Here is a 16848-nt window from a genome sequence, read left to right on the forward strand (position 1 = left end):
TTGTACAAAATGTTGCACAAACTTATAGGCCGAAACTCCGTCATTCTCTTAGGATCATTATTTTTCGGAATCAAAACGATACAAGTGGTATTACCTCAGATAAGTCAATCTCACCACGCCATCAAGCTCGAAAGAACTGGATTAAATCACTCCCAACCGTGCTCCAAACTTTTGAAAAAATAGAGTATGCATTTCGTCAGGTCCAGGTGTTTTATTAGGATGCATCTAAAAAAAAGCTTCTCGAATTTCTTCTCCCGTTGGCTCTAAGTCAGGTGTAGCATTCATCTCCTCCTCCGACACCAACTCTTCAATCCCCTCTAGCGTCTCACCCATACCACACGAGTTCTTTGTAGCAAATAAATTCGAAAAATAATTTGCGATGATGGTATCCATCTCTTTTTTCTCCTCCTGCCAAATTGCTTGCTAATCATATAACGCCTTGATGAAATATCTTTTTTTTCCGCTGTATCGCTTTATGGTAATTTTTTTATTGTATTGTGTTAATTTGCTTTTATTAAATGTTAAGATAACCTTTTTTTATTTCAAAATAAATTAATACAAAGTCTATAATGTTGCTAAAAACCCTATCAAGTTACGAGTATAAAGTTTTAACCAATAAATTATACAACATTAGATGTTACTCTTTTTGACATAAAAATATTAAGTAAAAACTTATATGGACCTGGTCTACACTAAATGAGTGTGAACCTAATGCTAATTCATGCGATTTATGAAAAAAAGAAAATTACTATAGAAAAAATAAATATAAATATGAGTAAATATAAATTATAAAGTTTGACTATGTGAAAAAAAAAAGTGTTACTATGTCCCAAAGTGAAAATTTTATTATGATAAACTACTGTAAGAAAGAGTAACTATATTTAAAAAAAAAAACGATTACTATGGTAGTAGATAGTAACTGTATAGTGTAACTTAAGATTTTGAAAGGTTACTATATTGAAAAAAAGGTCAATATACTAAATAATTGGTTTTGATACGCTATAATATTATTATGGATGAGATCCATGCAAGACTAACTCAAATATTAATAATTAGGGGAATCATCGGAACCTAATAAGGCGATTTGGTTCATATAGTGGTATGAGTTTGGAATCACGAATGAAACCAATGTGGTATAGGTTTAGAACTTGATACCTTTTTTTTAAAGGGTTGGAACTTGATACCTGATACCACGTGTTTGGTTTTATTTGGGAATGAAATTTTTTCTTCTATTTAATCCTTAGAGGTATTGGTATGCGTCATACCCACCTGGTCACCCCCTCCTCCCATTGGATTTCTAGAACCCATAACTTATGGGTTTGAGGTATGCGTTTTAAATCTATCAAATTATTAAACAAACACTAGGTATGTGTTTTGCTCATTTAAACCCATACCTTATATCATAATCATATGAACCAAACGCTTCGTAAGTAGTCTGGACCTAATCAAACTTGCTTGGGGGAGGTGGTGAGGAACTCACCTTGTGACTTGAAGTCACAAGTTCGAACCCCACTACCTACTTGTATTTGGGAGTAGGAATTTCTTTATATGCCCTACTCTCAAGTATTGATCTATGTAGTTGAACGGACTGACTTGAGTAAAATGCTCATCAAATAAGATCCTCCTTCTTACCAAGAAATCCCTAGAAAAAGTCTGGACCTTATAAATCGGTGAGGATAGCGTAGCCCCACCGCGTCATCTCTAGTCTCTACACACACTCTCAAACCAACTACTAGAAGATGGAATCTTTGTCTTACAGGCCTAATCCTCCTTTCAATCAAGATATTTAGTGGAATAAACGCAGCCATTTCAATCAAGATATTTAGTGGAATAAATGCAGCCATTTCAATCAAGATATTTCTTAATATGAAAAACTTTGAATACTTCATTTTTTTTCTCCCTTTTGCTTATTATAAAACTAACTTAGTATATACCCGATTCATTTCACATAAATTGTAATAATTACAATTTTCAGTTTTTGCCGCGTTTAATTTTCCGCTCTTTCTTCTCTCATTTGATAACTTTTATCCTTTTCTATCCTTTGATAACTTCTTCTAACTTCGTTCTCTTATAACTTTTGCATTTTCTCTTTCATAAATTAACTTCTTCATTTTTCTCTCATAAATTAACTTCTTCATTTTCTCTCGTAAATTAACTACTTTATTTTCTCTCTGTTCAAGTTCGTACTACGTCTTTTAGTTTTTTCGTTCATTTTTGTTCAATTTTGAAATAATATAATTATTTTGAAATGATATAGTGTATTTTGACATAATAGTGTTCTGCTGAGTTTTCTAGCATGTATTTTTGTATGATATAGTGTATATTGACGTAGTATAGTGTATTTTGAAATGATATAATGTGTTTTGAAATAATAGTGTTACATGATATAATGTATATAAACATGATATAATGTTTTGACATGATATAGTGTATTTTGGAACAATATAGTGTTTTGCTGTGGTTTGTTTTGCATAATAGTATTGTATGATATAGTGTATATAAACATGGTATAGTGTATATGAACATGATATAGTATGTTTTGACATGATAGAGTGTGTGTTTGTTTTGAACAATTGTTTTTGTATTATTAAAATGAGAAAATTGAGTAGTTTGTAGTAAGTCGTGTGCCTGAACCTGATACACAATATCTTTAGTGTGAATCGAGTTCACGCAAGTCGGATTGTACTTGTTATAAAACCCTTTGACTCTCATATAATAATAATAATCACAATCATTGAGGTATCAGGAACTAATACAGCATATAGTTCTGTGAAGTTGCAAGTTCTTCTCTTTGTGGGAGAACTTCTCACTGCCCACGTCACTACTCCCCTTTCGTCTCCTAAGTTCTAACTCCTCCTCTCTACGCTACCCAATTATATATTCTCATGCAATATTCAAAGTTATCTAAAATTTTCTGAGTTTACTGTTTGAAAGATTATTGGATATCATTTCATTTTAATGGTGTTTTCTTAGAAAGACCCAATTTTGAAGACAAAAATTCTTGTGACGAGGTTTTTGAACATAACTTCGATAGGTTAAGTTTTTTAGTTTTGGGGGGGAACAAAAGGAGAGAAAATCAGATGGGTTTTAGTGCAGGTGAATCAGGAAAGATGATTGGGAGTAATTGTAGCAATTATGTTGGATTGAGAAGCTTTGTGAGGAGAAAAAGGGTGGATTCAAAATATAGCAAACTTTCAGATGGTCATCAATTAGCTAAAGCTTTGACTGTTCCTCACCTTGTTGCTATTGGTAGGATTTTCTTATCTTTTTAATCCCTCTGTCCCTGTATAGTATATATTGTATAGTATGCTTCGTTTACTTTTTCACGGTATTTAATGATTATGTTTTTTTTCCTCCTTTTGAACTCGTGGTAAGATAAATTTTCTCTGTTCTCGCATGGGCCGGCTGATTATGTTTATAAATTTTTTCCTCCCTTCCGTTATATATATATTGATTAGTGAAAGAGAACATCGAGATACTAATATTTGTTAATATTTTATTCAAATGTCAATATATCGAGATACAAAAATTATGAACAATGTAAAAGTCAAAGCTTTGCAGCTAACCGTAAATGGTGCTAGTATTTACTAGAGTGGGTGTTGTTGTACGTGGTGCTGTGTTAATATATGTTCAAAGGCTGTATTATTGTATTAGCATCTTGGACTTTTACAAAGAAGATGGCAAATTCTGTAGAAGTTTTCATGAATGAGCAATTCTGAAGTTCACATCCTTGGTGTAATATACATGATACATCTAAGTTTGACGGTTTGAGTTTACATTTAATAGTGCTGACCTTTGCAGCTGTTGGTTTTATATGCTATAGGCGTTGGTTCAACTATCGGAGCTGGTGTATATATACTTATTGGAACAGTAGCAAGAGAACACTCTGGACCAGCACTTGCTCTATCTTTCCTCATAGCTGGTATTGCAGCAGGCCTTTCAGCCTTCTGTTATGCAGAGCTTGCCAGTCGATTACCTTCTGCTGGAAGTGCTTATCATTACTCGTATGTATGTATTGGAGAAAGGTGATAACTATTTTACTCTTCTAAATATTGTGTTTCGGTTCTCGAAGCTAGATGCTTCAAGAGCTGCTTAAGCAGGGATTACAGGGTTTTGCATAATTAAGGTTTATGTGCTGAAGTTGGCTTTTGTTGTAACTGACAGTGTTGCCTGGATAATTGGTTGGGCTTTGATTCTGGAATATACTGTTGGTGGTGCTGCAGTTGCTCGTGGTATCTCGCCAAATCTGGTGTGTTCCATTTCCATTCTTCTATGATGTCTTCGTTCTAGTGTTACATCAGCCAGGGCCCAGTTGAACAGTACTTTGCTTCAATATACCTATACTAGAGCTGTAATATGCATCCTCTTCATGGTTGTTCCTGACAGGCACTTCTGTTACTTATTTTACTTGATAAGTCACTTCTGTTACTTTTATAGTGGTTGTTTTCTAAGTTGCATCATATTGGATTAACAGCAGAGCAAACTTTGTTCGAGCTCTGTCAAATTTGTTGCATATGATAGCTTACTGGTGAAATTTCATGGAGCTGACCCCTCGCTTTGCATCTTTTATGCCTAGGCATTGCTCTTTGGTGGTGAGAACAGCCTGCCTGCCTTCCTTGCTCGTCAATATATTCCTTTTCTTGACATCACAGTTGACCCTTGTGCTGCAATACTCGTGTTTGTTGTCACTGGGCTATTGTGTGTTGGCATCAAGGAGGTATAAAGTTCTATGCTTCACTTCTGTATGCCCTATACTTAGTATCTGAGTGAATGTAAAAGCTAATATATGCTAAGCATGATTACAATTTTGCAGAGTACATTTGCACAAGGCATTGTCACATCAGCGAATGTATGTGCCATGTTTTTTGTTATAATTGCTGGTGCATACCTCGGGTTCCAAAATGGATGGCCTGGATATGAGCTTTCTTTAGGGTAATTATCCTAGCATATCGAAATCTCTTAGTTCACCCATTGTAGGTCAATAACATTGACCATCTATACCTTTTTTCCTCTTATTTTAGGTACTTCCCGTTTGGAGTGGATGGAATGCTTGCTGGCTCTGCAACAGTCTTTGTTGCATACATTGGGTTTGATTCAGTGGCAAGCACCGCCGAGGAGGTAGTATATTGCCTGCTAGTTCTGTGTACTGAAAAAGGTTCTGTAACGGCTTTCTTGCTTGAAAAACATGAACACTAACTATTATGGCCTCTCTTTCCATGGCAGGTGAAACATCCACAAAGGGATTTGCCACTAGGAATAGCTGCTGCACTTTCTATATGTTGTGCATTATATATGCTGGTTTCTGTAGTTGTCATTGGTCTGGTACCCTATTATGCTATGGATCCTGATACACCTATATCTTCTGCATTTTCAAGTCATGGAATGCATTGGGCAGCGTGAGTTGTACTCGATGTGTCTAATATACTCTCATGTGACATTGGATGAATTTATAAGAGACAATTTCTGTCATTTGCAGATATATTATTACTGCTGGAGCAGTTACATCTCTCTGCTCAACATTGATGGGTTCACTTCTTCCTCAGGCAAGTCACTGCCTTTGGTTTTCTTTTACATGGAGAATGAAGAATTGCGCAGATTCCATCTTTTGCAATGTGTTATAAGACCTTGTGTAGATAATATAACTATCATTGATATCATAGATGTTTCTAATAAGAGTGTATTGTTTCAGCCACGAATTCTCATGGCAATGGCTAGAGATGGTTTGCTGCCATCCTTTTTCTCAGATGTCAGCAAAAAAACTCAGGTTCCCGTGAAGAGCACTGTGATTGCTGGAATTGTTGCTGCACTGCTGGCATTCTTTATGGATGTTTCACAATTGGCAGGGATGGTAAGTTTTTCAAAATCATATAAATTTGACGTATTTCATAGGATTTTTGGGGATAATGGTCTACTACAATCTAAATTTCTTGATTTCTTCTTTTGCAACGCATTACTAAGCTATTCTTGAATTAGCATGCCATTGTCCAATAAAGTCTAGAGTTAACTTTTCTAGTTTACATTATCATAGACCAAGGTAAATTAATTACGAACAACATGATGGTAATACTTTTGGCAATTTAATTCATATAGAATCAGCAAATATTGAGCCAACCTAAATTTACGAAGAGAAACTCAAACACGATCTGAACCAAAACCAAACAACTCGAATTCGACCCGTTTCTCAATAATCTTTTTATATTAGGATAACCCAAAATCGAACCAAAACCAAACCCAATGCCTAACCTATTACCTGAATTGCCGGCTCTCATTTCAAAATTTTGAGTTTTTCATCAACAGTGGCCAAAACATTGTGAATTGTAGAGTCTCTATTTGTTTTGTCTGTGCACTCAATGATAACATGTAATCGATTTGGCTACATTAGTTGTTAAGGCACATGGTATGACAGACGACTCCAATTGATCAGTTGTAGTCCTAGGAGTCACAGTGTAAAATGTTCGATGGATTCAGCCTTACCCCAGTCCGCAGAGATGTAGGCAAACTAAATAGTCACGTTTGTGGTGCAGGTCAGTGTTGGTACACTACTGGCGTTCACTATGGTGGCTATTTCTCTTCTAATAATAAGATATGTGCCACCGGACGAGGTGCCACTTCAATCATCACTTCAGGATTCTATAGATGCAGTTACATCACGATACAATGGCATTACGCAGGATTTTGGCACTTGTCAAGATATTGCCAAACCTTTGCTTGATAAAGTAGCTGTGGAAGTCGATTTTCCTGTGCTTTTAAAGCAAGTAGCTGAAGGCAGTTGTAAGTCCATGTGACATAGCACTTTCATCTATCTGGTAGCTTCATACTTGATTGCATAGATTTGGCAAATTGAACTTCCATTCCATGTTTATATGCGCTTGGTGGGTTTCAATGTTAAGAAATTTGAGATTGGCTTAGTAATTTCTGACAATGATCCTCCGAGGCAATTCTTTCTGGTACAATCAGGGTTTTCCATCGTATGACAAGGAGCACCTAAAACAGTTTTTTCGTGTTGTCATTTCATCATAAGTTGCATCAGAAACAATTGGTCTAATTTTGTGAATTTGACAGATACACTAAGTGATGAAAAGAGAAGGAAAATTGCTGGTAGGAGTATCATGCTTACTTGTGTTGGAGTTTTGGTCCTCACATCGGCCGCTTCTTACATAGGTCTTTCCAGGTGCGTGGAAAAGATTTCTGCTTCCTTTAGTTAAAAGGAAACAAAAAATAATCACATTACCGGAGTTTACTGAAAAGATAACCAGAAATATGTCCACCGTATGGTTGAGATTGCCTTTCTCAATCTACCTAAGAAATACAATTTGCATCGTACACCCAGACATATAATGAATAAACTCGATTAAGAATCAAAATACGGAGAAGCTGGAGAACACACTATTTCTTCATAATAGGCATTGGCTAAGTTGTACTAAGTCACATACTATGGCATAATTAATTAGGTAAGTAGATAATTAAAGGACAGTATGGTAGATGTATATCTACAAAAATCCTAACATCTCTCACCAAGAAAGGTCATGAACATGTAAAAAAAACTTGAGGGTTTTATACTCTATGCAAAATCCTCAGGAGTAATCCTCTGGAGTACAACGAAAAATTACCAATATACCTACAGTGTACATAGAGGGAAAAGAACAAGGGGGGAAAAAGAAAAAGAAAAAGTATCTCTTAGTGGAAAGATACATGTTGAGAGATTTATTTAGATATGAAATTTTTGATTTTTTTGTCATCAATCATGCTATTCTAACTTGGTTCTTTCACCAGTATGTTTCGATACACATTGTGCGGAGTGGGGGGTGGTCTTGTTCTATCTGGGCTAACAGTGCTCACTTGCATTGATCAAGATGATGCAAGACACAGCTTTGGCCATACTGGAGGTATGTTCATCTTGAATGGTAAAATAAATCCATTGCAGAAGATGTTATCTTGCTCTGAGACGGAAAATGTTATCTTACTCTGAGACAGAAAATGGAAGGGATTTTTGTGTAGTTAGTAAGTAAAGTACGAGGTTAAAATGGATATAACAGAACATGGTTACTAACTTCATATTTTGACACTTTCAAGCACACAGAAAACTCAAAATAGAGGCTAATACTGAGATCAGGGAGGGTTTTATAATTTTATTCTGATTAGAAGCTCTTCTGAGAACACCTAAAACTTCTATCCATATAAAATACTTCAGCGTATGTCGGAGAATTAAAAGGGAATGTTCTTCCCCTGCAATAATTTTAATTTTTCGTGCAGGTTTTATCTGCCCATTGGTTCCTCTACTGCCCATTACCTGCATTCTGATCAATGTCTACTTGCTGATAAACTTGGGGTAAATTCTACATTTCTCATCCTCTTAGATTTTGAGTGATATGCCAAATTAAGCCTTCAAGATTAATTATAGCGTGTTAAAGTTGCCACTTGATTTTTGAGTAATGAAGCATATGCGTAAGCATGATTGCAATTAGATCTATTGATTGTACAGATACGCAACCTGGATACGAGTTTCAGTGTGGCTAGTGATGGGAATGCTTGTTTACTTGGTATATGGACGGAGACACAGCTCCCTGAGGAATGTAGTGTACGTGCCAATAGCTCATGTCGATGAGATCTCCAACAGCTCCCAGGACATTTTGGCATAGCTCCTACAATCAGCAGGTTTCTGGTTTGACTTCAAATTTTCAGATGTACACTAGCTACTTTGTGCCATTTGCCAGAGTCGTTACATATTCTTTTTATGGTAAGAAGGACCCTACTCGAGTTGATGCTCTCGCAAGTAAATAAAAACCAACTCAGCTTTGCAGGTAGCCAGGAGAGTGGGGGAAAGGATAAGGGAAATCCTTTGTGATCCTAAAGTCACAAGATGAAACCCTAACCTACTACATCAAATACTATTTGGTTTAAAAGACTTGTTACATAGGATCGTTCATGATGATTTCAATACAATAGTGTCGATTTAAATTGTGTATACATGTATCAAATTGCTATAGAAGCCTACAACTTGTAAATACATGTTACAATATAATTTATGTCAAAGAGTTCCTTGATATGGACAATTTTTGTGAACTCACCATACTTTTCAATTATGTACGTTCGTTTGACTTCAATTTCAGATGTCAACTACCTTTTGTGGTTCCTTACACCCCAAAAAGATGATGCGTATCAAGTTTCCTTATTTTATTTACAACTATGTAAGAAAATGTGGCTATGAATGAGCAATTGAGGTCATAAGCAACATCAGCAAACATGATCATTAATATTTGTTTGGTTTGACTTTGACATACGACAATTTAATTGATAATATGTTTACATGAAAAAGTTTTCACAAGGACAAAATACAAGTATACATTACACTTGCCTTAAAATAGTTGCAGACGTTGTCAAAAAAAAAAAAAAAAAGTTGCAGAGAAAAGAAAAGATCAAATGGAGGAGAGAGGGTGGATGGTAAGACAGAAAGAGGAAAGGTAAGTAATAGGGAAAGACTGACAACTGACATACTTTGTTCTAAAAGAGAGATGTTTTTCACCCTCAAAAAAATTCACCATTTAGAAAATGTCTAGAATGCCAGTAATGGGGGAGGAAAATATAGTGGAGAGAAAAGTATGACATTTTTAAAGTGCCTGGATTGAAGATAAAATTGTTAAGGGGTAATATATTCGAGGTTTTATAAATCTCTAACAGTTAGATATATCTAACACAAGTTTTCGTGTAACAAATGTTGTTTGTGTATATTATAAATATTGTTTGTGTATGTAAAAATACTGTTTATTTTTCTTATAACAAATCAAAACAGGGGTAAGAGACGACTTACCCTAATCCTCCCTAACGTAACTTTTTACCCTTGAACCAATTACCCAGCTTCCTTCTCTTTGTTATATGTTCTGTTGTTCATTTCATTAACCCTGAAATAATGCCAAACTTGAGCAAATGAAGATATTATCCCTTTGATAATTATGAAAAGGTTGTTTTTTTTGTTTGTTTTGACTTTTCTTATACATCTACGAGAAGCTTGGAATTACTTGTACTAGATTATTAGTTATAATATATATATATTGGATTGCGAAAAAGACTATTTGACTTTTTCTAATTGAAATTGGAATGATGTCACGCCCCACCAGTAGTAGGAGATGTAAGGATTGATTTTTTTTTTTTGATAATTGAAATGTAAAGATTGATACATAGAATAACTTTTTATTTGATTGATAATCATCCACCTGTAAAATTTATCTCATTAAAATTACCCCCTTAATTATTTAAGAGAATCCAGGCAACCCCTTAGGCCTTAGGTTAACTTTTTTCCATTCTCTATAAACCAAACCAAGTAAACAGGCTACCCACTTTTTCCTCCCTCAACAAAGAAAGAGGCAAAGACTTAAGATTTATCATTCGCTTTGCTCAAAATTTTTGGGTCTTTTGTAGTAAGTTGTAGACTACACTCTTTTTCCACCTTAAGAAATGTCTGAATTCGATACAGTGCAAAATAATTGTGAAATAGAAAAAGCAAAGTGGCATTTACTTACAAGTTACAAGAGAAACAAGTAACCTAGTTGCACGTGTATTTACACATCTTATGTACCATTGAATTAGAAAAACAATATCTCCAGTAGAATTATCTTTGCTACGTTGCACAAAGGTCACATATCACAAAGATGAGTTGATTAACAGCATTAGGCTTGGTAGATTCTCAAGGGCTAGAGTGAAAATTCCACCCAACAAAAATATGAAAAGAAAGGCTAGAACTATCTTTCCAACATACAGAAAATCGAATACCGGCTCTGAAACTCGCTTCTTTGCTTCAGTCTTAGGTGCCTGCAAAAGTCAGGAACTAGAACAGTCAACTGTAATGACAGAGTAAACATAAAGGACAGAAAAAAATCATATACGTTACCAAAAGGCTAATAAAACTATTCTCTGCCATATACGGATTGAATGACCAAGCTTAACTTGGCTCACTTGGTAGGAATTCCACCTCATCACCTCAAGGTCAGGGGTTCGAATCCCACCAAGTGAGGGGCACTTGGAGGAGAATTCCCCTTACAACTCACCCTCCTTCCAAGTTCTTGGACCTCTGGGTTGGCAGCCCAAAGGTTATTTATCTTACCAAATAAAAAAAATACGGATTGAATGATTGATACTCCATACAACATTCCATTATAAGAAACAATCCATTATCCAAATTAAAACTTGGTCATTTATGTAGATATATAAAGTGAAAGTTCAAACCAATCGAGGAGTACGAATCACTAAGAGGGAGATGTGCATGGGAAGGTAACACGAATGAAGAGAGAAAAAAATCATCATCCTTGTCACAAAAACAATCGGTGCCCCCCTTATGGCCTCATAGGATCCATTACCACCTTCACCGAAGGCACCATTCTCAGCCAAACTACCACCACCTCTCCACTAGAACCAACCTCCTCACTAAAGCACCATGACCACCACCACTAGTGCAAACCCTTCATATCCATTACTGAAGTTACAAATAATATTATAACTTTACCGTACTCTATTTCGAAACTACAACCCTGCTAGTATTTTCAAATACCAATTGATTTCAGCCCACAAAACCATTTTGCTTTAACCCAACAAGCCACTAGTAGTACGTCCTCCCAAACAAACTAGCATCTGGCTACCAAAATTATCATCATTCCCTATTTCTTGCTAGTTGACCACCACAACCACCAAAATCTACATACAATTACAATATTTCATGTATTATTACAAGCTATCTACATAGTGTCAAAATGACAAAATCCTAACCCATAAATAATTATAACTCCCACATACATCATTATACCAATCGGCATTATCTTCGACCACCATTGCAGTTACAGGCTTACAGCCACTATGTTACCCACCACAAAAACATCCTCCATCAGCCAAAAGCCCAAAATTTGAAAAGAGAAGATATTCAGTGGAGGGTGGGAGCAACTTCAAACAACATTCAATTTAACCTTTAAAAAGGTGCATTTTAATACCAAAACTCCATGTCAAATTTTGACCACCTATATATTGTTTATCGGTGCAGATGCTGGGAGAGCATACGATGACAACATAGATGAAAATACATATGGCGGCGTTGCACAGCTCATATATGTGACTGTGTAGCGATGTAGCATAAATGAAGAGGCACTGTAGCTAGAGCAGCAGACGATGATGATAAGCAGCCAAGTAGAGGAAAAAAGCAGTTATGGGTTTTGTTTACAGAAAGAAATACATAAGGTACGGAGAATTGGAGAGTGTTCTTCCGTGAGAAAGAGGAGAGGGTATAATCAGAAAGGAGTGAGGTGTACCTTGTGTGCGCTTCAACCTGCTCGACAGCAAGCTATTTTTCTGTACTTTTTGTGTACAATTGACAAGTGTTTGCAGTAGCTAATCATAGCACATATTTTACTCACAAAGCAGCATGCGGTACTAATTTCAACATGGTAGAATCACATCAATCAGACTCCAGTAGGAACAACATAACATTATCATTTCTAGCCTAATGAAGAATCACAATATGGACTTTCAGTTGAACAAAGCTAATTAGTTTTACTCTTTCTCTTCTAGTGCTGATATATATAAGATATTCACCGCATCACTTCCAAAAAATCGTTGACAAGGGCTTCTGGTTTCCCTTTGCACATGCGATGATGAAAGTTGAAAAGAGTTGTTAAATTTGTCTCAAATTTAATCTTATGAGGAAACTAGGATTTTCATTGGATGTTTTGTGTACTTGAGTGATGTATTCAAAATTACGGGGTTATAGAGGTGCAGAAGAAGATAAAGATGGGGTAAATGGCAGATGCAAATCAACATGGGATGGGTTGGGTTTCTTTTTCAAATTTCAACTAAATTAATGGCTTTTGTTCTTAAAGTTTGAGCTCTAGCTGTCCTCTTCCTTTTCCTATCTCATCTTCATTTCTCTAGACTCAGAGTCTCTGACTAGCATATGCGAGATGGAAATGGAGTGGATATCGTTTTATTTTTTGAAACACGGTCCAGGTGAACTTGGCTACTCAACTTTCAAGGAATTTAAATAGTTTTTCCCAGTTTCCGCACTCTCACTTATCAGTTTCGGAGAGCATATATACAACAATTATTATTTTTCCTAAGCATGCTCCCTTAAACTTAGTCCAATTTCTTCAAAGAGAGGATGCAGATGCTCCCTATACAACTATACAAGACACATACATGCATCACTTTACTGGAAGTTGGTTAACAGGAATATGAGAGAGATGGATAAAATCATAAAATCTTCCTGCCATCAACCCATGAGGAAAGCAACCTCCCATTCTATTTTTTTTGCCAAGAATATGGAACAATCTACAAACTTAGAGCTCCATCAATTGAAAATTAGAACCTCCATCTTTCTCTGCCTTATAACTCTCCAAGTCACCTTGCAGAAAATCACAGCAGAACTTACACCTAATCTTTTGCAATAACTGCAGCCTTAAACTCTAAAATTTTCTGACAAAAAATTGCAGGCAGTTTTCCCAGAGCACCGTACACAATCATACTACCTCAAACTTTGACTTTCAGCATTCACATAATCAAAATGAACCCTTGCAACACTCTGAGCTACACTAGAAGCAGAAAGGAAGGAATAGCTCAAACACAAGCTACGGCCTACAGCCAAGCACCTCATCCTGAAAAATAAAAGCAGATAGCTCCAAACAGTAGCCATGCGAGCTGTGCTAAAAGAAAATAAAATTTGGAGACTATTCAAAATCTTTTTTTTTTTGGGAGACTGTGCAAAATCTTTCTTTCTTTTATTTGGATTAATCCACCTTTACCAAAAACATGGATTGTCACAAAGAGCTACCGAACAAAAACAAGCAGTCCTAATGCCCATACAAGGGTAATTGCTTAGTGCTTAAAGTTCAAGTGTCTCAAAAAGTCTAAATGGACGGCTTCATGATGCACATATGCACAATATTAACCACAATTAGAAGAAAACCCAGCAAACCACATAACCACTATATCTGAAATACAGTTCATTGCCATTACCTGGGCACCTTCTCGTTTCTTGATACCTACAACAACAAAATAAGAAAAGGTAACAAGATTCAGTGCAGACATTACCACCATATGAAGATTAAAATGAAAAATAAATATATAAAAAAAAGAAATGAATGCCTCTTCTCGAAAACAATGGCCACATTTGAATTTATGGTTAAGCCTTAACAAATCTGACAATTAGTTTTTACCACTTTATCACAGTAAAAACTATGAATGATAATCTTGTGAATATACTCCATCAGTTTCAAAATATGAGGCACCTAATTTGCTTTGACAGTAATAATCTCTTATAATATTGAAAAAAAAAATTATATAAAATATACAATTCGATTTGTCTTGAAAAATTACTATAGCAATATTATTTTCTTATCATTTTCATAATAATGAATTGAGAGTAAATAACTGTCAAAGTTCGACTTCAAATATCATGCGTGCCTTATATTTTGAAACGGATGGCGACTTGCAACATCATCAAAGTTAGCGAGCTTTGACCATCAAACTCAAATGTAAAGTATTCATTTAGAATCGATAATGCTAACGGTAAATTTTCCTAAGCCAAAACATCATTAGGAAGACAACAAATTACAAGTGAATATAAGAGCATCAAACTAGTAAGTAAAACCTTGTTGAGAATCCAAAACAGTCTGCAATTTCCAACCATTGCCATAACTTAGAAGAACCGAGCTCGGTCCGAAACTAACGGGCTCCTCCCCAGATTTAACAGCTTCAATGTACAAAGCAAGAGGGGTACCAACATCCAACTTATTATTGATCAAAGACATGGCGAAACCTGCCTTTGTTCCTGGGGCAAAACGCCGTACGATCCCTGAGCTTTTGCAGGTTATTTCCAAGAATTGCACCTATTTAAATGAAATATATGATTTCATACAAGCAAAATACAACGAAAATTAGAAATTTGTTTCGATATTATGCTGCACAATCAGTAATACTACAATTTTAGGAAATTGTTAGGGTTTGATGAATTTGAGTTGCAAAAAGATAGAGACTTACAGGAGGAGGAGGAGGGAGTTCTGAAGTTTGCGACGCTTCTTTTGCTTCCGCCATTGAAGACTCGGATTCAAGAGTCTTGAATTGATTCCTTTGACCTGTTACGAAATCATCTCTATTTTTCCTTTGTTTTTAAATTTGACTTTGCCCTCCACTCAAAAAAAAAAAATTGACTTTGCCCATGTTATACAGCTGGTCTTGTGTGTGGCAGCCGCACCTATGAGTGTGCTCTCAATGGTTGCCCTCTTTTTTTTTTTTTTTTGAAAGAGAAATTTCATTAATTGAAGGCCAAACGGCATCTACAAGAAAAAATAAAGAAAAACAGGATACAATTAAACAAGATCAGATCAATTTCGTCTTCGATGAAACTACAATGAACCAGATCGAATATTGTGGCGCAAGTTCCTTGTATTTGTTGTCCCAAGCAACTATTAATGGAACCGTCTATCATTTTGAAATAGTTTGGAGAAGAATATTCTTGATCTATCCATATTGACCGCATCCGAGCTTCCAATACCTTCATGTTGATAGTTTTGAACTTCAACCAATGAGAACAATTTCTCATACCTACAAATGAAAAATCTAGACTCACAACTCCCATAAGGGAGAAGGAAACCTCCACAACAGAGAAGACTAGTCTTCCCATATCAGGGCATAAGAAAATCTCATAAAGAGAGACTAACTTATTCAACAAAACAAAAGGACAAACTAGAAAGTGAAAACAAGAAAGGAAAAGGGGCTTACCATGGATGAGATCATCCATGGTAGCCCCTGACTGATGAAGGGAAAGGAAAAAAAAAAAGAGGCGGCTAGAGAGAAGAGCTAGGTTTAGCAATGGTTGCCCTCTTTGTGGATTATGAAGAGAGAAAGTATAAAAGTAACATTAGTTTATTAGGAGAGAGAAAAAATTTGGTCAAAAAAGTGATGCTCAGCTCTTCATGATGTACCAAGAGAAAGAGGAGCAAAGAATAAGGAATAGGAGGAGAGAGAACATATGGTGGGGTAGATGGAAGAGTGAGAAAATAATAAAATAATTAATGATCACAAACTATAGAGTAACCATTGGTTGTACTCTAAATATTGGTATGGTCGCGTGCGTGTCTGGCAGCCAGCTGGCTCATTTTCAAAAGGTCATATCTCACTCGTTTTTCATCAGAATCGAGCGTTTGACCACCGTTAGAAAGATATCGAGCCAAATTTTTATCTCCAACTAAATTTTCCAAAAATGTTGAGTATGCTATGAGATATGACCTTATGAAGTTGACCCTTGTGCACAAACGTTTATGAACAAATGAAGTTACTCTTATGAGCAGATAAAATTACTTGTATGAGTATATGGTTACTCTTAACAGTAGAAAGGTGTCACTTCTACAAATATATGTGAACTTTTATAATGAAAGGGAATACTAATTAGTTTACTCTTATGAATGAATGAGGTTACTCGTATGAAGAAATGAGGTTACTTTTGTGAATAGTTGGGGTTACTCATATGATTTGATAAGGCGTCATATAATTAAGTTGTATAAAGAAATGAGGTTATTTTTGTGAACATTGGAGTTACTTGTATGACTAAGCGAGGTTACGTGTATGAATAAATGGGGTTACTCGTATGAATAAATGGGGTTACTCATATGAATAAATGGAGTTACTATTGTGAACAGGTGCGGTTACTCGTATGATTAAATAGCATTATTGTATGATTAAATGAGGTTACTCTTATAAACAAATGAGGTTACTCGTATAAATAAATTATGTTACTTGTATTGATAAATGAGAATAATTTTGTGAACAATTGAAGCACCTCTTATAAATATATAAGGTTACTCATATTGATAAATG

At 35.5% G+C, this 16848-nt stretch overlaps 2 protein-coding genes across 4 annotated transcripts; one reads left to right on the forward strand and one right to left on the reverse strand.

The window, feature by feature from the left end:
• Positions 1-2727: 2727 nt before the first annotated feature.
• On the forward strand, positions 2728-9063 carry LOC104893374 (cationic amino acid transporter 2, vacuolar). Of its 3 annotated transcripts, none has more exons than XM_010679470.4 (14): positions 2728-3249; positions 3824-4025; positions 4165-4249; positions 4577-4717; positions 4814-4932; positions 5022-5118; positions 5224-5396; positions 5477-5543; positions 5690-5848; positions 6525-6771; positions 7063-7171; positions 7774-7886; positions 8254-8329; positions 8483-9063. In XM_010679470.4, the coding sequence occupies exons 1-14, from the start codon at positions 3081-3083 to the stop codon at positions 8637-8639; spliced, it is 1914 nt and encodes a 637-aa protein (XP_010677772.1). In that variant the 5' UTR covers positions 2728-3080; the 3' UTR covers positions 8640-9063. The 3 variants fall into 3 exon arrangements, with proteins under 3 accessions (XP_010677772.1, XP_057251065.1, XP_010677773.1); XM_057395082.1 differs by having other exon boundaries at positions 3106-3249; positions 3824-4008; XM_010679471.4 differs by having other exon boundaries at positions 3122-3249; positions 3802-4008.
• A 1403-nt stretch (positions 9064-10466) lies between these two features.
• On the reverse strand, positions 10467-15173 carry LOC104893373 (hypothetical protein). The gene is made up of 4 exons (XM_010679469.4): positions 15013-15173; positions 14624-14861; positions 13990-14015; positions 10467-10806 (listed from the first exon to the last, which is right to left on the reverse strand). The coding sequence occupies exons 1-4, from the start codon at positions 15064-15066 to the stop codon at positions 10639-10641; spliced, it is 486 nt and encodes a 161-aa protein (XP_010677771.1). The 5' UTR covers positions 15067-15173; the 3' UTR covers positions 10467-10638.
• Between the last annotated feature and the right edge of the window lie 1675 nt (positions 15174-16848).

This window comes from Beta vulgaris, chromosome 5 (assembly GCF_026745355.1).
Source record: "Beta vulgaris subsp. vulgaris cultivar EL10 chromosome 5, EL10.2, whole genome shotgun sequence".
NCBI classification, from domain to species: Eukaryota; Viridiplantae; Streptophyta; class Magnoliopsida; order Caryophyllales; family Amaranthaceae; genus Beta; species Beta vulgaris.